This window comes from Astatotilapia calliptera, chromosome 2, assembly GCF_964374335.1.
Source record: "Astatotilapia calliptera chromosome 2, fAstCal68.1, whole genome shotgun sequence".
Taxonomy (NCBI): domain Eukaryota; kingdom Metazoa; phylum Chordata; class Actinopteri; order Cichliformes; family Cichlidae; genus Astatotilapia; species Astatotilapia calliptera.
The window spans coordinates 2,987,920-3,012,161 of record NC_137423.1 but is presented as its reverse complement, the minus strand read 5'-3'; the positions used below and the strand labels follow the sequence as shown (position 1 = coordinate 3,012,161).

The 24,242-nt window shown below is 40.3% G+C and overlaps 1 protein-coding gene across 3 annotated transcripts; it reads left to right on the top strand.

Annotated features, from left to right (window-relative positions):
• The first annotated feature begins 1,789 nt into the window (after window positions 1–1,789).
• On the top strand, window positions 1,790–24,156 carry LOC113029924 (uncharacterized). 3 transcript variants are annotated; one of them, XM_026180953.2, is made up of 6 exons: window positions 1,790–1,935; window positions 11,957–12,160; window positions 15,154–15,216; window positions 16,211–16,274; window positions 16,780–16,956; window positions 17,041–24,156. In XM_026180953.2, exons 2-6 carry the CDS (start codon window positions 11,971–11,973, stop codon window positions 18,638–18,640), a joined length of 2,094 nt encoding a protein of 697 aa, XP_026036738.2. In that variant the 5' UTR covers window positions 1,790–1,935; window positions 11,957–11,970; the 3' UTR covers window positions 18,641–24,156. The 3 variants fall into 3 exon arrangements, with proteins under 3 accessions (XP_026036738.2, XP_026036736.2, XP_026036734.2); XM_026180951.2 differs by lacking the exon at window positions 1,790–1,935 and adding an exon at window positions 1,963–2,095; XM_026180949.2 differs by lacking the exon at window positions 1,790–1,935 and adding an exon at window positions 10,162–10,364.
• The last annotated feature ends 86 nt before the right edge of the window (window positions 24,157–24,242 follow it).

The window sequence follows — 24,242 nt, the reverse complement described above, 5'->3', positions numbered from 1 at the left end:
ATCCTTAGCTTCCTGTCTGACAGATGCCAAGTGGTCAGACTGGGCAGCATCACCTCATCCCCCATCACACTGAACATTGGTGCTCCACAGGGGTGTGTACTGAGCCCTCTCCTGTACTCACTCTACACCTACGACTGCACAGCCACTAACAGCTCCAACATCATTGTGAAGTTTGCGGACGACACTACAGTGGTGGGTCTTATCACCAACGGTGATGAGACGGCTTACAGGGAGGAGGTCAGCGCCCTGACCCACTGGTGTCAAGACAACCATCTCACCCTCAACGTCGCAAAGACAAAGGAGTTGATAGTGGACTTCCGGAGGTGCAGAGAAGTACACACCCCCATCACCATCAACGGCGCTGCTGTGGAGAGAGTGAGCAGCTTCCGGTTCCTTGGTGTACATCTGGCTGAGGATCTTACGTGGTCAGTACACACAAACAAAACAGTGAGGAAGGCGCAGCAGCGCCTCTTCTTTCTCAGGAGACTGAAAAGATTCCTCAGGACCTTCTATCACTGTGCCATTGAGAGCATCCTCACTGGATGCATCACCACCTGGTATGGCAACAGCACCGCCTACAACTGCAAAGCTCTCCAGCGAGTCGTGCGGTGCTCTGAACGGATAATTGGAGGTGAGCTTCCCTCCCTCCAGGACATCTACAGGAAGCGGTGCCTGAGGAAAGCGGGGAGGATCATCAAGGACTCCAGTCACCCCAGCCATAAACTGTTCAGACTGCTTCCATCAGGAAGGAGGTTCTGCAGCATCCGGTCCCGTACCAGCAGACTGAGAGACAGCTTCTTCCATCAGGCCATCAGACTGCTGAACACGTCATAGACACCTCAGCTTCACTACTGGAACTTCAACATTATGCACTCCATACTGTATATAAATGCCACTTGTTTTGCACATATTCAACTCTGTATATTTTATATATTTTATTATTATTATTATTATTATTATTATTATTTTATTTTTTTACTATTTAATTTGTAAAAATGTGTATACACACACACACACACACACACACACACACACACACACACACACACACACACACACGTAGGAAAATATTTAGTATACACATCCAGAAATGCATACACTATTATATATTGTACATATATTTATTAGTCTCAGGTTGGCCATTCTTGTATTTTGCTCGTTTGTGTTGTTGTGTTTGCACATCTCTGTTGCTTGTGGGGCTCGCACACAAGAATTTCACTCGCATGTGCTGTGCCAGTGTGCCTGCACATGTGATGTGACAATAAAAAGTGATTTGATTTGATTTGATTAATGGGGTTCCTTATAACAAATACCACTGTATATGACAACAAACAAAGCATATTAGGTCTATTTTAAAAAGCACTAATGAGAAGAATACCATACAATAGAAAACAAGAAGGCATGGTGAGCTGATCCAGCTGGACAATAAACAAAGATTGTAGATATAACTCCTCAGTCCTCACATCCCCAGAGATGCTGCTGTTATCTGTTCTGATCAATGGCTGGCCACTGGCCCAAAAAACATGTGCATTTTATTTTACTTAAAGCCTGCGACTTTTTTTAGTTTATTCTTTTAACAGTCACGTCTATAATAAACGTCTATCAGAAAAATGGCTTTGAAAAATCAAATATTCATGTCCCCACCTGACAACATCTTTAAACGAGCAGAAAGAGAAACATAAAGAGTCAGCCTGCAGCTTAGCTGACTGTGTGGAGACACAAAGGTTAAATTCAAAGTTGCAGCACTAGCTGCCTATGGAGCACACATGCCTCCGAGCTTCCTGTCATCCTGCTCTCCTCAGCTGACAGCAAACCTCATCGTCCCCTTCGGGCCAGAGGACACGGAGAGAAGGCTGCAGTATGGGACGTTATCAAAACCGGCAGGTACACTGAGTGTGAGAGGACCAGGCTGTGTCCCAGCCTGCCTGGCTGAAGGTGAGGATCCGAGCTAGGTGTGTCTGTGTTGTGGTACTGCCTCGTATTTAACCTTCAGGAGACGTTCTCACGCTGGGTGTGGGGGACCGCTGTCCTCTCAGGTATCGGAATGTGAGCACAGTGACGAGGATGCTGGTGGGCTTTTGCTGCTGTTGACCAGGTGAGCTGAATAATGGAGTGAATCAGCGCTATGGTAGATGATGGCATAGACCACAGACCCGAAACACGCAGTACTGTAGCCTTTCGAGGCTAAGAAAAATTACGCGCCAAACTCTATTACGAGTCGCCAGGATTTAAAGTTTTGTGCCGTTTCAGACGGTACATTTATCGAATAAAATAGAGTGCTCGGCATTTTAGGAATATATGGGCAGCACTTGTGAATTCGGCTGACGTTGATTCACTAATTCGTCCAATCTTAGTGTTACATTTACTTTAGAAATCTTCACAAAACAGGGACGATTCTCAGGCTGCCAGTACATTTCGGAAACGGGAATATGGATCCCGTGTGACCCGATTGAGAAGGCAGTTGTCTTTGATTCAATGAAATATTTGCAGGGTTTAAAAAAAACGTATAAAAGTTTAACATTTCCCAATTATGTTTGGTGATTCTCTTGGATCACTCTACAATCAGAGAGCGATGTCGTAATCTATCATCGGTGCTAAAAGCAAGTCGGTGTGTTTGATGCTAAGAGGTAAGCTCCAGCGGGTCTTTAATGACCTTAAGATACGATTAATGATTTTCTGGCCCAGAATAATAATAAAAATCCCTCCTCCCTGGAATGGTTTTCCTCTCCTCGCAGCCCCCCCACAGGAAGCTGGTCAAATATTTATCAGATTGCACTCATGCTGATATGATTCAAGCTGTATATACAGAACTATATGAATGATTTCAGCCACTTAAAGAAATGACTGCCATGTGCTGTTCATAACTGGGTGTGAAATGAAAATATAAAAACAACAGAAGGTCCAAAGAATAAATAACCACATGAATGAATAAAAAAATCAGTTCAAACATCCCCAGTGACATAAACAAACACTCTCCAGGTTAGTTTTTTGTCTCATTCACTCCAGCAAGAAGCGTGATTTGTCACTTCAGAGGACGTGTTTCCACTGCTCTAGAGTCAGTGGCAGCGTGCTTTACACCACTGCATCCACACTTTGCATTGTGTTTGGTGATGTAAGGCTTGGGTTCAGCGGCTCTATGCAGTCTTAGTCCCTGACAGGGACCCAGTCTGCAGTCTGCATGCCTGGGTGCTTGATTTTATACACATGTGGCAATGGAAGGAATGAGCATTTGGATGAATGAGTGAATACTTTTGGCAATATAGTGTACCAAGATGGCAGCTGGTCATAAAATACTAACCAAATGCATTGGGCTGTGTCCAACCTTTACGTACAGTCTGTGGTTAAGATGAACATAAACACTTGAAATTGTGCTACTAGTTTACAGTGTTGTTACAGCTTATTATGATGGCAGTATGATGATACTTGAAGGAAACGGTTTCCAAGGCCTAATCCGTGGATCGACTTCCTCCGAGGCGTGGACGTCTATCAGCAGAGAATGTACCTTCACCTATCAGCAGAGAATGTCCCTTAGTCTGTAACACAGTCAAATATATTCTCAAGTAATATTCAAGCATGCCATTCAGCGTGTTAGTACGAGCTCGGGAGCAGCTTGGGAGAACAAGAAAACAGAGACTGCTTTAGATTGTCTTCCCAAAGTGACTCAACTTTATTCACAAGTACAACAGTTTATATAGAGGGTAAAATTCATGAGACAGCAGATTATCAGTTTAAACCAGTACAGACCAAGATAAGGGAGCGTCTTCCTGCCCTTGGGTGAAGAAGCATCCTTTGTGTAGTGTATCAGTTCAGCTACAATTGTGATTATCTCAGCGACATATTTTCAAGGCACAAAACGAAGAGTTCTTTCATTAGTGAAATCTGAAACAAACCATTTGGCCTTCAACAGGCATCTAAAAGATTAAGAAACTAATGTAGCTGAGGGAGTGATCTCTGTGGTATTTCAACCTTGTACCAGCTTGTGATTCTCACACATCAATTCTTGGGTCAAAGAGAAAAATAACTAAAACAAAGGGGCCTTATTGAATGACAGAGTTTTCCTGCATAATGTCACTATAAAACAATATCCAGTAAATGCTCCCATGGTGCTAAAATACCTAACAATACTAAGTGCATGCTTCCAGCCAAAACTAATGGGCTTTGTTGTCTAACTATATACAGCTAAGTATTGCCTAATTAGTCCTAGCTAACTAACTAACTAGGAAATGCCTAGAGATGAGTGTGTTCATATTGTTGTCTTGGTTTAGAAAAACCAAACCAAACCGATGTGATGAAGGGGGGCAGGTATGACTGCTCATTGGCTATTGCAGTTTCTGTTGAGATTGCAGATGGGGGGCAACAGCATGGACCCACTGCCTAACCTGCCGAGTACTCGTTGCTCATCGTAATGATATGTGGAATAGTGTTTTGTTTGTCATGGTCTTAATGCTGCAACCACATTAAGTACTGCTGACCATGTTCGCTACTTTGTGGCGACAGTTTAACATCAGCTGCTATTTCATGCCACAAGGCAAAGTTATTATATTTTCACAAGCTCAAGAGGAAAATATGTGGACTTCAGGGCCCTCCCAACGTATTGTATCTGAATCCACTACAAAACCTTTGATGTAAGTTAAAAAAGAGCCTCCCCAGCATGAGTACAGCTGCTGACAAATCTGAAGAAATGGTGTGATGCATTCCTCCCACCATGGAGGCGAATTATGCACGGGCTCATGCAACACAGTGTTCCATCATCCCTTTATACTCGAAAGTGTGAAAATATTGGAAACAAAGACTGTATATAAAAGACTGAGATAACATCTATGGCTGAAAAGTGCAGCTAGTGCTGCAGTGACTTAAAGCCTGGTCCAGTTAGAAAGAAGTTCATCTAAATATGTACGGTGGGACCAGAGTTATCTCAGGTAATAACACTGTTAAATGCAGACAATAAAAGACATCATGGAGAAGCAAGAATGATGTAAACGTGTTCCCATCTGACCAGTTGTATTATCACTAGCAGTACTTTCATGTTAACCAGTTTAAACACGTTGGGAGTTTTACTGTGTAAAATGAGTCCTTGCCACTCAGTTTTCATATCCATGGACATTTTAAAAGCTAATTATAGAAATAGAATAAAGTTAATATTAAACTACCAACAGAGTGGTCTAGAACGTTCTCCTCCCTCTCTGATGTAGCACATGCAAATTGTTATAGATCTTGATGTCACCGTTCTTTGACGTAAGGCAGCGTTGCAAGCATATCGTGAAACAAACAGGGAAGAGATACTATTGAGGTCATGAGGATGCTGAGTCATCTCTCTGCTTCTCTGAGCTCTTTGGTTCTTTAAGATGGGAGAGCGAGAGAGAGGAGACTGTTAGTGTGATAATGTGTCTCCGTCATTCTGAGAGTTTCACCTGATGGGTTTTTGTACAATAACGTAACATTATTGTGCAATTTCCATTCCACTTATCCATTAAAATGATCCTAGTTACAGGGCCTTACAACTGTGTTCTTTTGACTGAAGTTTTGATCCCTTGTAACGTCTACGTACAGGAGACGGGTATACAAGGTTTTCAAACAAATTTAAGCTCTGTTTAAATCTACGGGGAAACAAATGTTGCATCCACTGCAAGTGCCAGAAATGAAGGCCTGTTTTCCATGACTGACCTTGAGCATCATTCTTATGAGATGTATCACAGCAAAACTGCTTTTGTGATCCTGGATGGATTTGTGTCTGGTTTTGTCCGTGTGAATCCTGACAGGATCTGTTTTCGATCGTTTATTTGAGGAAAATTGAATAGTCTTTTTCTGTATATTTAAAGGGTCATATCACCATGTGGTATAGACAGCTGATCAAAACTATTACAGCATTGGTAATGTGTTTTATTGGGTTTTTAAAAATGTCCTTTGAGTGCTCGTTCTTGCTAAAGCCAAAAGAGAGATTGGCTTTATGATGTGTAAGTCTTCTACTTAAGAAGTTATGAGAGATTAAAAATGATGAAAGTATGTAGATAGCTATGTACAAGGTTTCATACAAGAAAAGGGCAAATCATTTTCATGGCTGCATCAGATATGTTTAAGTTATCATTAAAAAAAATCAGCTGATTCAGTGGGAGTCGGGTAGGAGGCGCTCGCTGAATGTCTTTGGAATGACATTTGCTTTTGTATATGACAGAAAATGTTTTTACTGTGAAGTTAGATGAAATGCTGGGTGTTGCATTTACAAGTTGGATATTCGAGTCCTTTGAGATGTCGATTATACTCCAAAATGAGCATAATGTGAAATCCTAAATTTACAAGCTAATTTCCTCTGTGCTCAGATGCTCCACTCTGATTATGAAAAATTCCTCACAAAACATTTCATAGAGAAAAAGTCGTCGAAACTTCAGAAAAAACAACCGAATAGGCGTCTGTCATCCACGAAGGCCATGTGACGAGTGGGTCAGCACTGAAGCCGTGGCAATCAAGGCTGCAACAATATAACTGGGAGCAGGTGAAGGTCTAGCTGTCTGCAGAAAACCAAGTGAGGCTAAATATGTCTCCCCCCAAGATTTCAGAGTGAGTGCACAAGTATTTCCAATCCGTTTCTAGTTTTGTGTGTAAATGCTTCATCGTAGACTGCTATAAAAATGCATCTCTAGTGCACGTTCTTCTACATGAGAACAACAGCCAAATGAACGAACAGTTCAGTTAGAAAAGCAAACAAACTATGAGACATTACTCCTCTTGGGGTTCCCTTTAGCCCCTGGAGTATTCACTCTGAAAAACAGACGTTAAACAGAATTCCATAAAAAGGAAAGGAAGAGAGGCTGGGACTGGAAAGTAGGAGGAAGAGGGAAGAAAATCTCTGAGAATACAGCCTGTAGACAGAGAAGTGCAACACTGAGGAGTAAGTCTTTCAGTTAAATACAGTATTAAATCAAATGTTAAATACAGCAAAGGCAAATCATCCCTGATGACAGTTCTGGTAGTATGCACTCGAAACGCTCACGCCAAGAATGTAACTTATAAAAATAAAAAGGTCAAAAGGTTACAAAATGAATACGGTGTTGTTTGTTTTGCATTTTTTGTTTATTAAATTCTTTATCTTTCAATTATCTGGGAATTAGAAAGAGCAAAGCTGCTTATCAGCTCGCTAAGTTAGCATGCGGGTTCCCCTCTGACCTTTTATAACTATGAATGAACAGTACTGCACAAAAGTCTAGTATTAAAAGCACTGCATGAGTATTCAAGGAAGGAAAGTCAGAGAAAAGTACTTAACAGATTTTGTCCAACTCTATCAGTAGGACAACATCCTGCAGGACTATAATTAAATATTTAAGACAGTTTTAGTTAATATTCTTTCAGCTGCAATCCTGGTGGCATTTAACAGTCAGAGCGCAGGTAATGAATTAAAAAGCAGAATCCAAAGGGAGGCCCAGTCTCTGCAACAAGTACAAATAAGTGTCCTTTTTTAAAATCATGATGCTTATCAATAAAAAAAGCAGATGGAAATGTCTCATATTGACCATTTTTAATAATAATCTAATGACTGTGCTTGAAGGAAACTGTTTCCAGGGCCTACTCCGTGGATCGGCTTCCTCCGAGGCGTGGACGTCTATCAGCAGAGAATGTCCCTTAGTCTGTAACACAGTCAAATATATTCTCAAGTAATATTCAAGCATGCCATTCAGCGTGTTAGTACGAGCTCGGGAGCAGCTTGGGAGAACAAGAAAACAGAGACTGCTTTAGATTGTCTTCCCAAAGTGACTCAACTTTATTCACAAGTACAACAGTTTATATAGAGGGTAAAATTCATGAGACAGCAGATTATCAGTTTAAACCAGTACAGACCAAGATAAGGCAGCGTCTTCCTGCCCTTGGGTGAAGAAGCATCCTTTGTGTAGTTTATTAGTTCAGCTACAATTGTGATTATCTCAGCGACATATTTTCAAGGCACAAAACGAAGAGTTCTTACATTAGTGAAATCTGAAACAAACCATTTGGCCTTCAACAGGCATCTAAAAGATTAAGAAACTAATGTAGCTGAGGGAGTGATCTCTGTGGTATTTCAACCTTGTACCAGCCTGTGATTCTCACACATCAATTCTTGGGTCAAAGAGAAAAATAACTAAAACAAAAGGGGCCTTATTGAATGACAGAGTTTTCCTGCATAATGTCACTATAAAACAATATCCAGTAAATGCTACCATGGTACTAAAATACCTAACAGTGCTGTGTAAGCTTCTGCCTCTGAAGTGTGTCTGCAGTTATAACTCTTTCTAACTTCCACATGAGGGAGTTCCTAACCACACTCAGCTCATTAAAGAACCAACAACATCTCATTTTTTTAGTTTGATCAGTGGTGATAAACACAATCCACACTCCTCAGTTTGTGGCCTTCCACGCACAGCTTCTAATGACTGCAAAGACTTTACTGGGAAGATCGATAGGATCAGGTCATTGTTCAGGTCGGTGCCCTTTCAACCCAGGTCTCTCATTCAGTTCTGTTGTCTGAGTCTGATTTTCCTGACGGATTTTGGCTCATTAGCTCCTTCAGCTAGTTGAGGTAAACAGTATGTTTGGTAAACTCCAATCTGGTTGCAGACAAAGCCACACCACGGAAACAGCTTCAGTAAAAATGACCTATTTGCTTGGATGAAGATGAACATTTATTTTAGTCCTGCTTGACTTATCTGCAGAGAGAGAGGGGGAGATGGATATAACCCTCAGGCTATTCACTTAACACTCTTACCTTTGCTATGTAGACGACACACAGCTTTACTTTTCTCAGCAGCTTCTCATACCTCAGCGAACCCCTCCCTCTGCTCCATCTCAGTGTCAGTAAAGCTGATGTTCTCGTGTTCGACGCTTTCTCTAACGAGGTCAGTCAGTACATTGCCCCCCTTTCCAGCGACATCAAAACATTTGCTAAGAACCTTGTTATCATGTTTCACCAATACTGAATTTTGAATCTGAGATTTCTAAGCTCACCCAGTCTGGCTTTCTCCACCTCAGAAACATTGCAAAGCAAATCTTTCCTGTCATTCGGGCATCTGAAACCTTTAGTAAACACCTTCACTTTCCTTTGCCATGATTATCATAGCTGGCTTTTCACATCTCTGAGTCCTGCATAGAATCAGCTTTACAATCCCCCTCTTTTACCATATGAAGCTCTTCATAAACAGGACCCTGCTTATATATCAGAACTCCTGAAACCTTATCACTGCAGTGACGTCTCTGATCAGGTCTTCTAATTGTTACTGGCGATCCCACCCAATGTTAAAGTGAATGTGTAACCCTGTCTGTTCACATGTCTCTGTGTTGGAACATGTGGCTTTTATTTAAACTGTCAAGCACTTTGTATATCTGTGTTTTTGAACTGAGCTACACAAATAAAGTTATATATTAATATTATTTTGTTTATTATATTAATATATCACAAGGTTCCAGGAGATTTCCACAAAAGTAGCTGGTAGAAATATCCTTCAAAGAGCTGCTTTTTACTTTGAGTACATTCAGAGACAGTACTTTTTCACTTTTACTTGAGTAAAAAAGTTGAATCAGTACTTTTTAAATTTTTTTTACCATAGTATTTTTTAACACAGGTATCTGTACTTCTACTCAAGTAAAGATGTGTATTTTTGCCTCCTCTGTGAACTTTACATTTTGAATAATTGCCACATAACTATTCAATTCACAAAGATTTTCTATTTTGAATATGATCCTAATGATATTTGTTATCACTGCTTAAAAACACTTTCAAAGGGAACAAGTGCTAATACAGTATGTGTGTGTGTGCATGTGTGTGTGTGTGCATGTGTGTGTGTGTGTGCGTGTGTGTGTGTGTGCGCGTGCATGCATGCAAGGGCGTAACTGGATGCTGATAAGCCAGCTGGAGGGCCAAACTGATAAGCAGTCATATGTTACACCATACAGTACATGTATGCAAGTATGTTATTCATAATCACGTTATGTAAAATGTACATATACACAGTAATACTACAAATACATGACTCTAACCTTTCTCTATGATACAGTTTGTAGTATCACTACATTAAAGCACAAGTTGTACTACAGGCATAAAGCTTTACTTGTAAAAGATTTTGTAACATTTCTTTTTGTGAATAAAAAGGACGTGGTTGCCCTGCGCCCCCATCTCTTCTCTGGAGATAGACAGAAAAGGTGGGGCTAAAGGGAAGCCAGACTGGAGGGGCACACGCTGTATGATAGTTTCTTATCCACCACACTCATTGGAAACAATGTTTATCGGCTAAATCTGAACAGCGTTTTTGCTTTGTTGTTATTGGTTTCTTTTAGTAGCTTGTTTTTTAGTAACATCGCAGACTTTCACAAGTTCCGATGTGTCCACGCAGGCAGTGAACCTGGTAAGAAATATTTGTTACAGGAATATTTGTTGCTTAACAGACAAAAAGCTGAGTTCTGAACCTATAATGTGTATTTGTAGGTGAAACTGTTGCCTGGGCAGAGCCTAAGAGACTTTACAATAACCAAAGCAAAGTAAATGAAGAATAAGACGAGTATGGTAAACAATGAGCAGGAAAAAGATTGAGTGGTTGAGACGTTTGCAGGTGACACCTTTTTCCAGATCTGTGTTTGTCTAAGATCTACTACACATAAGCTTTTTTTTAACCATAAGAAAATGTCAATGATTTGGAATTTTTTCAGGAACTACATGAACACGTGTGTGGGATTTGTTGTCATCAGCCTGCTTGCTTTCCCTCATGATTCCTGTTCTTACTCCTATTTCCAGGAGATTTTGGATTCCCTTTGTGGGCTTAGTTGGATTTTGTGTTTGTGGGGTTAATGCAATCCAAAATACATCTTTGGATCTTTTTGTTAATCATGTCTGCCTCCATGGCTTTCTGTTGGTATGTTTAAAAAAACTTCACGCAATCTGTAATATAATCCAAAATACCACTAAAAAGATTATATGAGTGTTACAATTACTGGTGTTAATAGAATAATTATTAGGTTTAATGTAAGATACATATATAATTCTTGAGACTATTCTGAATTAGACAAACAGGTGTTTTAAATAAAGGTACATTTGTCACGGTTTGTCTGGCCAGACTCAAATGCAGGACTGAGATTATTTACAGTGTTGGTGCAGACAGTACTCTATACAAAGTCTTTTTGAAGTTCTCAGTTCAAACGTCCTATTTGTACAAAATTCCCTGGAAGGAAGGTCGGTGAATCCGAGTTCCCGATCCTCTGAGTCTCTCGAGAATCCGCCAAGCAACAAACACTTTCTCCAAACTCCACTGGGCCGTCCTGCCACAGGAAGAGACGCATTAAACTCTTTAGCCAGTAAACTGAAACAGAGCCTTGCAGAGAGACACAGTGCAGACGACTACAGTTAGACAACACTCAGGCAAAGACTGAAGGTCAGGTCCCAGCTTAAGTAGCAAACAGCTGAGTGCCAGCTGAGCCACAGGTGCTTGATTGATTCAGGTGCAGAGGGCGGAGCTTCCAGGAGGATCCCGCCTCTGTGAGGCTGGTAAAAACACCCACACACAGAGCAACAAGCACAATATCAGACGCAGAGACAAAGAGAGATGGTGGAGACGCACAGGAGGACCATGACAAAACTTTCAACTAAATAATAATTAGTTTATGATAGAAAACACGTACGTAACTTTCACAACTCATACACCCTGTTAAAGCGTAGTCATGCTAAAGGTTAGAAAACAACCCTTCACAGCCTAACTGCCTATAATAAGACAACAGTAGATGTGTGTGTGGCATTTGCATTAACTAATACAGATGAGGCATGCACGTAGTATGACACACATTTCTTCCTGCTCTGTTTCACGTCCACTTCCTCTAGAGGAGTCTCTCTATCCTCTTAACCTAATATTGATGTTAATGTTGCAGCCTCTGAAAAAATGTTCCTGCTTAGATCATTACTGTCCCAACAGTGGAGTTCAAGGATGACATGGATTCTGTTTTGTTTCAGGTTGAAGCCACATTATGACTGAATTAGAAGCCATGGGGGCAGGGACGCCTCCACCCTACATAATGTTTCTGGTGGTCTTCCTTTTCTTTCTTACGGGACTGCTGGGCTTCCTAATCTGCCACCTCTTGAAGAAGAAGGGCTATCACTGTCGAACCGACGTGGGGGATGAGGAGGAGGAGGAGAAGCTAGGAGAAAATGCAGATGGTGGGTTGGAGAGAAAAGGCTAATCAAGGAAGACAGAAAGTAAAATAAGGTTTAAGTTAGCCATACTGGCATTATTGTGCATGTGACAATTACATATATATTTGTAATAGATTACTATTAGAGTACTATGAGTAATGTATATGATCCAATTTTATTTGTATAGCAAGAAATCACAGCAACAGTTGCATTAAGGTGCTTTATATTGTAAGATAAAGACTCTACAATAATACAGAGCGAACAGAAACATTTTGTTGTTTGTGACAGTGTCTGTTAGTAACATAAATAGAGGATTAAAGCTGCATTCATTTATTTAACCACAACAATGACAAACAGTGGGCTATTGTTAGCTTGCTAACACATCTATCGTAGTGGCTGTGCTCGTGTGCTTGTCATGTCACAGATGTGCACGTTAAAGCAGATGACTCGTAAGCTGGAGAGGAAATAGCGTCTCGCTAATTTCAAAGATCATCATTTAGCCTGGAGAAATACTTTGTAAAACTAGAACATCTTACTGGTAATCAGTGATTGTAGCCGGGCTGAAAGTCAGAGCTCTGTTGAGCAAAGCTTTCCCTTCATGAATGTTTTAATTGTTAAAGAAAAGATCATTCATAACCATCTCGCAGCTGTATCACTACCTGCAGCTGCTTTCAATACTATTGATATTTATTTACATTTTTTGCTCCAGTTGTTCAGAGTTAACCTCCAAAAATCTTTTCCTTAATAAATGAACCAAATACCGACACGTACCACAGGACTTTAGGCTGGCAGTAGTTAAACTGTTACTTAAACAGCCATCGCTTGACGCAGCTGTCTTCGCTAAATGTAGGCATATCTCCAACCTTCCTTTTATCTAGAAGATTCTTGAAAGAGTAGTTGTAAACCAGCTAACAGATCATCTGCAGAGGTTCATTTGAAGACTTTCAGTCAGGTTTCAAATTCACAGCACAGGAACGGCTTTAGTGAAGGTTACAGATGATCTTATGATCTCTGCGGGGGACTCATCTCTGCGCTAGACCCCAGCACAATATTTTATTACAGATATTATAGTATGTGCTGCACATATTAAGGCACTGCAGTGGTTTGGTTAGTAGCTAGTCTATTACATAACTATCTAATAGACTCCAATTGGTTCACGGAATCGGGGAGTCTTCATAACACAATAAGGCTGGAATTATAAAGTTCCACAGGGTTCTGTGGAAATTTTGATTTCCATTCACCTTTTCCACCCACAATGTGTTTATACACCTCTCTGCATGTAGTCATTTGTTATCATTAATCTCTTGTCTCTTCTTCCTCTCCACCCCAACCAGTCGTGGCAGATAGATGCCCCTCCCTGAGCCTGGTTCTGCTGGAAGTTTCTTCCTGTTAAACGGGTGTTTTTCCTTCCCACTGTTTGGGTTGTTGGGTTTTCTCTTTCTTTGTATTGTTGTAGGGTCTTTACCGTGCAATATGAAGCGCACTGATGCAACTGTTGTTTTGAGTTTGCGCTACATAATTAAAAATAAGTTGAATTCTAAATAGTTCCCATTGCTATTAGAAACCATAGCAGACATTTTCACTGCTATGCAGATGATACCCAGCTTCAGATAACACACACCAAAGAGACAAAGACCTGGATGACCTCTAATTTCCTGCTTCTTAATTCAGATAAAACTGAGGTTATTGTACTCGACCCAAAATAAAACAGGAAACATGAAACAGGCAGAGAGAAAAACCCAGAGACTGAGATTATACACAGGCCAACTTAAGGAATATCCAAAACCCTGAATAACAATAATCGAAGAATATAAATTAATCAACAAACGCAAAACACTGAGTCACAGACCCGTGACAGTAAATTTAAAATGAGAAACATTCGGTCTTAGCGTGAAGCTGAGATGCCAGTCGTGTAGCTTAACAGATAGTAGAGCAGACCATCCGCTAATCGGAAAGTTGGCGGTTTGATCCCTGGCTGCTCGAGTCTGTGTGCCAAGTATCCTTGGGCAAGATACTGAACACAAGTTGCTCGCCGATGGATCCATCGAAGTATGTGTGTGAATGTTAGATAGAAAGCAGTTAAGCATAGAAAAGCGTTGTATAACAACCAGTTCATTTACCACTTGCATTTGTTACTTGTAGTTTGACTACTGTAATTCATCATAATTATTATTACCTAAAAACTCCCAGAAAATCCTTCAGTTGATCCAAATGCTGCAGTGGGAGCAGACAGGGACTAGAAAGAGAGCAGTTTTACTGGCTTCCCTTCATTTCCTCTGGGATGAATTCCATGTTATCTTAAAGACCTCAGTGTAGCATAGTACCTCGTTAGAGCGCACTTTACTTGTGGTAAAAAGTAGGATGGGAGGCAGAGCCTTCAACTTTCAGGTCCCTCTTCTGACAAAAATGTTAAGATTAGTCTTAAAGCTTTCCGTTTTGGGTCTGGATCAGCTGACCTTGAACACTCCCTGCGTTATACTGCAATAAGCGGTGTGCAAATAAAACTGAAGTGATGTGAATCACGTGCCTCTAGCTTACAGTGCCAGCTAGCATTGCTGCTTGCAGCACTGTGAAAAGCAGAAGTGAGTAGGTGAGTCTCTCCCTGACAGTACATGGCCTTTCTGCCATTAAGAATCACTGAAGTGTCTTCTTTTGATGACACACATCAGCTGAGCACCTTCCAGACTGAACTACGGCACACTTTAGAAATCTGACCACCACCACTTGTTCCGCACCCACGCCCACTGGTGTGTGGACATGCTCTCATAGGCACACACCAGATCCCCAGCTTTGAGTAAATAGCCCCATTACCTTGTGGCTGTCCTGGTACAGACAAATGCCAGCAGAGTAAACCTGAATAGTGGAGCTCCAGAGATGGTTGGCTGGTCTGCTTGCCACCTTCTGCCAGGTCCTGCATTCAGGCCCATATCTTGACTTTCACTCTCTTATGTTTTAAGAACAAAATAAAAGGAATTTATCAGCTAGAAGATGAATGTGTTTGTTTTACTGTGTTTCAGATGAGGATGAAGAGAACCAGGACACGGTGGAGCAGATCCTTAAATGTATCATACAAAATGAAGGTGACAGAACCCACCAATATTTTCTCAATATTTTTTTAATTTCTTGTTGGAATTTGGAAATTCTAAACCTATAACATATTCCAATTATAGTTATATAATGGTCATGGAAATGATGTGTAGACCAGGGGTCTGAAGTTCTCCAGAGGCCTGGTAATGAACTATTCATTTGATACAGGTGTGCTGACCCAGGGTGAGAGCTAAAAGCTGCAGGACACCGGCCCTCAAGACCCCTGATGTAGACTCTCAACTTTCATTTAAGGGTATCCACATTCAAATTGGATGAAGGGTTTAGGACAGGGGTGTCCAACTTCAGTCCTCGAGAGCTACTGTCCTGCAGCTTTTAGATGCATCCTTGTGCCAACACACCTGAATCAAATGGCTCGTTTGATTGGCTTGTTATCAGGCCTTTGTCAGACTTGATGGCATGCTGAAGAGGTAATCCAACCATATGATTCAGCTGTGTTGGAGTAGGGATGCACCCCCGGTTTAGGAGTTTCAGCTCCTCGACGTGTGCCTCGCTCTTTTTAAAGGGACCAAAAGTAACTGGACTATTGACTTAAAGGCTATTTCATGGGTGGGAGTGGGCAGTTCCTTCATAATGTCATGGGATGGGTAATGAGGGAACAGGCTTCAGGTGGGAACAGAGCTGACACTAATCAGGTTGACGAGACAGGAACAGGAACTGGACCTAACACCAAGACGCAGAAACACGTGAATGTGACACTAGGACTGGGAGTAAAATGACAAGGGTGACATGTAACATGCATAGAAACAGAAACCTTAAAACTACAAGACAAACAGATGCAAATACTACACAAGGCAGAAACGCAACAATAAGAACCAAAGCCAGGAACATAAACTACATTTTAGAGCATTAAATAAACCGGAACAAAAATGTCCAGATACATAAAACTGGATCACGGACCCAGGACCTAACAGTAGAAGTTGTATTCCTGTTAATTTACTATTTACTTCTTTTATTTGTGTCCTCTAGCAAATATGGAAGCCTTCAATGAGATGTTGGGAAACCATAAAGTCTGCGTACGTCATGACCCCAGGTATGCTTATTCAGCTAAAGCTATGTTACACTACATGGTAATCTTTACTTTTTTATATGACCTCTAACAATTATTGCATTAACCGTTAAAGAATTACACATTTTATCACATTTTATGACCCAGTCATAAGGATGATCTGGGCATTCTTCAAGAATCTGCCTATGTGAACGTCACTGAGACTCTAATAATCTAAGGCTACGTCCACACGTACACGGGTATTTTTGCAAACGGAGATTTTCCGTTTTCGTTTTCAAAAATACCCAGGTACGTGTGGACGTAGCCTAAGTGTGATCTAAATGTTCTAGGACTTCACTTTTTTCCCCATTTTCCAAAATATGGGGTTGATTTGGACATTAACATCTTAGAGCCAGAGACTGTAAGGTAGCTTCAGGTTTCTTGTAAAATCAAGGCACTGAGGGGATTGAGCTGGATAAAACATTCTGATCTATTTAAGGTAGAAAGGTATTTAATCTAATTTCAAAACTTTGCTCATGTTAATGGCCAGGTTGCGTAAGGAGTCCATTGGTGGTATTCCTCCCCATCTCCACACAGTTCACTCAGGCACTGACCACAACTCCTGCCACCTCTGTGCCCAGATTAAATCTAAAAAAGGCCGCAGACAAAGCAGAACCCTACGTGCCAAGCAACGACCTGGGGAACAGACTGTCTTCTCTGTTGGCAGGTAATAATGAAGAACTGGACAGACACAGAGATAAAGTAGTGACAAATAAGAGGATTTGTAATTAATTTATTGAAATCCTTTCAGGTTCCGAGTGACACACACTGATAAAAAGTCTCATGGTGGGCCAAGTCCATTGGCCATTTCAGGGGACCAGCTGGACCAATCCCAAGACAGCGATGATAGGAAAGATGGCGGATACAACCTGAGAAGCATGTTTAAGGAAGTCCGCCGACCTTCAGAAAGTGCCAGTGGAGTATCTGCAAATGTGGGAAGAAGAAAAAAGAGCGTGACTATATTTGGGCTAAGGCGGGGCAGTGACCCTGTAGGTATGAAGGTAGGGGAGGAGACGGGCAAAGATATTGGAGGGGTTAAATTTGCTGTTCAGCAGCAACCTGTAGTGCTGGAAGAGCCCGTGCCTGTTAAGAACATTAAAGTTGATCTTCAGCATGGCACTAAATCTGATTCCATACTTGAGACTGAGCTACAACAGGAGAACAAAACATCAAGTTCTCTTAATTCTCCTTCTTCCCAGATTAAAACTCTGCTCAATCCTGAACCTTGTAAAAAGATCCAGTCTTCAGCCGGGAGTACAGTTGTTTCTGCCCCAAGTTCTCTTCCTATTCCATCTGAGAAGGGAGTAAATGTTGAGGGTCAGTGGATAAAACCTGAAGAGGCATATGAGTTTGGTCCACTGCAGACATCTACACCCATTGTACCTATGCCCACATCAATTCCAGGTTTCACTTCTGTCACTCATACTGGTCAGCTTGACGCCTGTTCCAGGACAGGTTCTCAGCTTATTCAAGACCTAAGCTCTGGTTCAGATATGGAACCAGGTTTAACCCTAGATTCATCCCCTTCATCTTCCTTCCCAATCAAGATGCCATCTTCAGTTTCTTCATTAAAAACTCCTACATCCCCCCTAGCAGGGGCAGCAAGTCCCAAAGTTGGCTCAAAAAATATGCCACCAGAAGCTGTAAAAGGAGAACTTCCTCGTGTCCTCACACCAAGCCCGAAACTCCCACTTCACCAAGAAATGTCTAGCCAATCACCTGTTTCCTATTCATCCTTTAGACAAACTTATAGTCCATCACAAGCCCGGGCTCCGGAGAGAGAGCTTGAAGGCACCACAATGCCCAAAGCTGAAGAAAAATTAGAATTTAAGAGACCTGGAATTCTAAAAAAAAATAAACTGTCACCAGTTGCAGCAGGGGAGTCTAAAAGCTCTGCCCTTTCATCTTCACCTGAACAACTTTTTAAAGACAGATCAAGCAGTTTACCTTTGTCACCTTCTAGCCTGTCTCCCTCCTCACCTCAAGGTGGCAGAATAAGTAGTGTGACCATTGTTAAAGCCAGTCCTGACAGCCAGAGGGAGTTCTCTGTTGTCACAATGGTGGAAGAAGAGAAGTCAACCACTAACGACCAGAAAGAAGACGATTATGAACTTGGAGCTGAAACAGACAAGAGGGTTATCAGATCAGCTGAAGGAGAAGATTTTGTACCAGGTGCTACACAACCTGAGAGCCAGAGCGGAAAAACTTCTGGTGTAGAGGTTATCCCGTCTTTGAGTCAAGAGAAGGAGGACATGATGGAAATGGAAGATATTAGAGACTGCAAGGTGATGCAGGTGGAAGGAGCACAGTTAATGGAGGAAGAAGTGGAGCTGAAGATGGAAAAGGACTGACAGCTGAAGTCACAAAGTGGTGAAAAGTTAAGTGTCCAGTGCTGATCTAAAGAAAGTGACTGTTGCCACCACTGAGTAGAATAAGGCATTCTTATAAAATAACCATGAGCATATTTTTAATTATTAACTGGTTACACTGTAGGGGGACTGGACTGGATGCTTGATTGAAAAGCCATCCACACAAATTTCAAATTGTCTTTATATAATGGATAACCACTCTTCAGTTCACACTTTGGTCCATACTAAGCACTTCAGTACCAAATATCCCCAAATGATGGGAATCCTCTAAGCTCTACACACTTTCTCACAGCCGGAGCTTTGTCAAAGTTCTGGGAACCGATGGAGGAACTTTTTACTGTGTAGCTAAAAATTCAAGTTATTAGATCTGTTTTTGGGCTGTGTGTAAGAGTAGGACATAAGTGAAGCAAACATACAGTGATTTGTCCAGATACAGTTTGGTCAATCACATGAATGTAGATCTGGCAAAATATTACCATACAAACAACAGTTTTAACATGAGCCCTAAAAATGGACCAAATCAGAAAGAAGAGAACTGACAGCAAAGATGCAATTTAGTTTTTCTAAACCTGCTAAAAAAAATACTCACCTCATAGTGAAGAAATGTAAAGAGAAATTAAAGTGGCTGAAACAGGATTACAAGAAAATAACACAACTATAGGTGATGTTACCTTATCAACCACTGACATTACTTCAAATTTCCCGATGAAACTGATGTTTAGTGATCCTTGTTCTTTTGTTTATCTCACAAAAGATGACATAGAACATCCAGTTTTACCTCAAAACTCTCAAAGTGTTTTTCAACAAAGTTGTTTAGATATAAATTGGATGGATCAGTCATTGAGTCAATTTTTTACAGACATTCATTCTGAATGAATCTCAATACCTCTGGTGATCTTGAATGAAATTTCTGTATCTTTTAGAATGATTGCATTGACATTTTTTGACATTTCATCAAGTTTTTCTCGAGATGCATCTCAATAACTTTTTGTCTAGCTCCACGATCACGTCAAAATTATTATTCTTTCCCACATGCTGGTTTATTACAGAGCCCCACAAAGGACATTGGAGAAAAAAAAATGGAGATGAACTTTTGCGAGATCTCGCGAAATAGGCCGCATCCTTCAGAGGTCGCCAGCTCGAAGCTGACCGTGAGGTCGAGGCACAGTGTGCCGGGAGTATGGTCCTCCCCCCGGCTCTAGTAAGCCTCGACCTCGCGGTCAGGTTCAAGCCGGTGGGTAACAGATGTCTTCGAAAACATCGGAGCGCTTTTGCAAATATGTGATGTCTTGATAAACCGAGCAGATGTTTGAAGTTTACACAGCTACATTCTTGCCTCAAAATATCTTAGTTTAGTTTATTTTGAGACCCAGAAAGAGTAATATTAAAACTAAGTAGCTGCCACCATTGTTGGAAACTGGAAGTGGCTGGGGTGCGCTATGAATTCTGGGATAGTTTGGACCACGAAGGATACACCGACTCGGCCTTCAAATGCGACCTGCGAAGGATGCGGCCTATTTTGCGAGATCTCGCAAAAGTAACTCTGGATCTCACAAAAGTTCATTGTCATTTTTTTGTCCCTTGTGGGGCTCCGTAGGTTTTAATTCCACAGCTGCTAAAAGAAATCATGTTCCTATTAGCCTCAGCTGTACTTTGACTTCAGGGGTAATTAGCAGACTTTAGCATGCTAACGAAACTCCTGAGGAGTGTTGAATTGTGTGATTTTTAAGTTTGCTTTTATATTCAACATGAACAGATGGTGTTCACTGTCTTTCAAGATTTCATACCACACAGAAATGAACACAAAATGGTTGTTTGTTAAATAACTCGAGTCAAAGATGAGCATATTCATACGATGGCTGGCAAATCTAATCATGATGGGCCTAAAAACACTAGTGACCACACTAGATCCTGAATGAATGGTTCCTGTGTATTGCAGGTGTAATTTTATGTTGAACACCCGGTGTTACAGAAACTTAGGTTTGCTTCGTCTTTGAATTAAAAAAGTGTGTTTATTGGCTGAACTGCAGAAGATATGTACTTGAAGGTTATTTCTTTCACATTTAGTGCATGGACATGAGCACTAAGCTAGCTATAGCTGAGGTGATAGCAGAGCCCATCATTTTTACATAAAGTGATATCCTTTTACTAATGGCTGTAGTATGACCTGTGGATCAGCGGGCTGTTGAGATGTAAGATGGTCTAGCTGATGGTTGAAACAGTAATTCTTTACAACACATCCATTAGATTGTGAAGCAAAGTGGAGCCATAATGACTCCATGGGCAGCTGGAGATTTATTAATGTGCTGGCTCTCCATTAAGTTGTAATTGTGTTTGATGCTATGCTATATAAAGGTGCAAATGTTGCAAGCTGGTTCAAACAGTCCTATTATTCCATTTTCTTTCCCCCAAATTAATATTTGTGCTAAATTACTGCTAACTGTCATTCATAGGAGAGTAGGTGACAGCACAACAAAGAACTTTACCTTGACAGCAGAACATTTATGATATACACTCTTCTGTATGTGCCCTGTCAGTAGTAGTGCCCCGATAAGGACTTGCACACTGTTACTTTGTTCAAGAACCTTTGCCTTTTATGATGGTGCTAGACACTTTCATTGGCAAATACAAACCTCTTTAACCCCACACCATGGCTCAGTTTTCTGTCGTTTAAATATGAATGCATAAGTAAATAAATGCATAAATCAAACATGTTATTTTCAACATTAAACTGATGCAAAAACAATATTGGAAAGCAGAGCAGCAAACTGTCAGCTGGTCGTTTGGACGACTAAGCTGCACTTTCTTCCCAAGAAGCTGTCAACCTGCAGGCAACTTCCAAGTAAACTTAAAAATAAAAATAATGTAAAGGTGTACATTTTCAAAATATTGGGAATGCTAAACTGCAACTTGTAACATTTTACATGATATAAAATAAAAGTGAATAGACTGGATCTCTATTGATGCATGCACTCTGTTTGCAATATTTGATTGTACAGTTGATCGTAGCTGTGAAACTTGAACATGGTTATATGAAGAAAGGCCACGTGTCAGAGTAAAACCAGGGTGATATTATTCATTCTTTATTTATTTATAACTTTACTTTTATGTCTATATATTGTCTAATTTAATGAATATTAATAGTAACAAGGTCATTATATGCTTCAACTACAGAAGCATACTTAGCTACTTATATATTCCAGAGGCCAGAAGAAGACTTATTGTCTGCTTTTAGTTGTTTAGAAATTTAGTTCCATTTTTGTGTAACGACACTTTACTCATTTAGTCACTAAAATAACTGATGAGGCTGAGCACTGATAACCACACAAGTTTTAATTTGTTTGAAGCTGCTATAGCTATCAGACTACATTATCATATAATTGATCTTTGAATGTATAGAACCTCCCTCACTTCATGAAGAAAAGCCTAAAACACTCTCATAAAGCAGGGAGAACAACAGGATGTGAAATGTTAATATACAACTTTCCGTACTACTGACAGAAACCACAATATTGGTGTTTTGGCCATCTTTGAACAAGAGAATGGAGCACAAAGTTATATGCTTGTTTAGCAAGCTACAATATAAGCTATAGACAAATTTGATCTCACTTAGCTCTCAATGATGTAGCCTTAAAATGGGGCTAATCTGTATTTATTCAGCTTTATACTTTCTTGTGTGCTTCGAGCCCTGGGACTCACAGCTGTGTTAAAACAGAAAGTTTAAGAGACACAGTTCAGAGTTCAGCATTATTTCCTGTCCTTGTGAGAAACAAACCCAGAAGTCCCTGGTCTAGTGTCCCAGTTTTCATTTTTTCCCATGCGTTCGCTTTTCATTCCATTCTCTGAGTGGCTTGCCTCCTTGTGCAGTGTTATGCATGGCTATAAATGAATGAACATATAGCATCTTCATGCGTTAGCGTGTATTTCCATTATTCTCCAGCAAACTTTTCTAGCAGCATTAACATGTCTGTACTTTTCAACATGATACGTTCACAGGGCTGTTTGTTTTACACAGCTGGATATGTGTATATGAAAGACACAAGTTTTTTTTTCACTTATGCACTATAATTAAACACCCATAACAGTTAACTCGGCATTACATGCATATATATTATATACTCTTTGAAAACATAAAAATAACTATATGAACTGCCTATGATTTGCCTTAACAGAGCAGGTGTCTGTAGCTTATTTTCTCTTCAATTCAATTTTATTTATACAGCGCCAAATCACATCAACAGTTGCCTCAAGGCGCTTTATATTGTACAGTAGATACAGAGAAAAGCCCAACAATCATATGACCCCCTATGAGCAAGCAGTTTGGCGACAGTGAGAAGGAAAAACTCCCTTTTAACAGGAAGAAACCTCCAGCAGAACCAGGCTCAGGGAGGGGCGGGGCCATCTGCTGTGATTGGTTGGGGTGAGAGAAGGAAGACAGGATAAAGACATGCTGTGGAAGAGAGACAGAGGTTAATAAAAAGTATAGTTCAGTGCAGATGATTCATTAATGTTCTATTTTATTTTTTATTTTTACAGTTGAAGTGAAAACTTGACATTCTTAATTACCTCTAACATATCAAAATTTCCAGTTAGACTAAGTACAATTAAAAATAAAGCTCAAATACAGTATAGTGACTGGATTATAAAAAAATATGGAGCCCATGATTTAAGACCTATTCTTTTTGTGGTGATGATAACAATATGATTCCATGTAAAGCTGGATTTTCATTCACATAATTGTATTCGGTCAAAATGAAGCCGATGATTTAAACACTGATACTATGTTCCTGGTTAACCATGATTAGATCAGTCTGTCTGTTTTCTACAGGTTAATGAATTCAACTTAAATCATGAGTCAAGTTTACTGGATTGCAGCATCGCATCGAGTTATTCAGAACCATTTGTTGCTAAGATATCTCATTCCGAGCTTCAATTGCAATGAATTTCACAGATTTCTTTTCTTTAAATATAAAAGTTGACCTCATGGACAGTGCTGTGTTTTTATGCAGAGGTCAGATTATGTATTGACTGATCGAAGTTAAAACCAGAATAAAGGCAGGTCTATACTTCACATATCACCTGTACTGTCCGCGTGTGAGGAACTGATGCTATACTGACAAACAAACGTGATATTTGTTAGTAGAAAAAGTATGTAAAGTCACATGACTCGTCATCTGGTTTTCACTTTAGTTGCATTTTTTTCTTCTGCTTCAGGCTGACAAGATAAAACCAGTTCTTGGAATTTGTGTGGTTCATTGAGATAAGAACTCGTGCTGCTACTGAAGCGCCACTGAAAGCTGCAAAACCTGAAATAAATAAGCAAGCAAACAAAAATAACTACTATAATTGGCTTGATCAAATCCTGGAGTGTGAGTGTTTGAGAGATGTTTCTTGTGATGAGCTTGGAATATTTGTAAAATATTATACAAACACTAAAGAAAATGTAAATAAGCAGATGGATTATAATATATTCTGATGCAATAAAAAACAAAACAAAACTCTGGTCTGTGCTTCTGAAAGCTCTGAGTGTGTCTTTTTTCCTTATTAGATAATGCCACAAGAGCCAAGTGATTCAGGTGGTAAT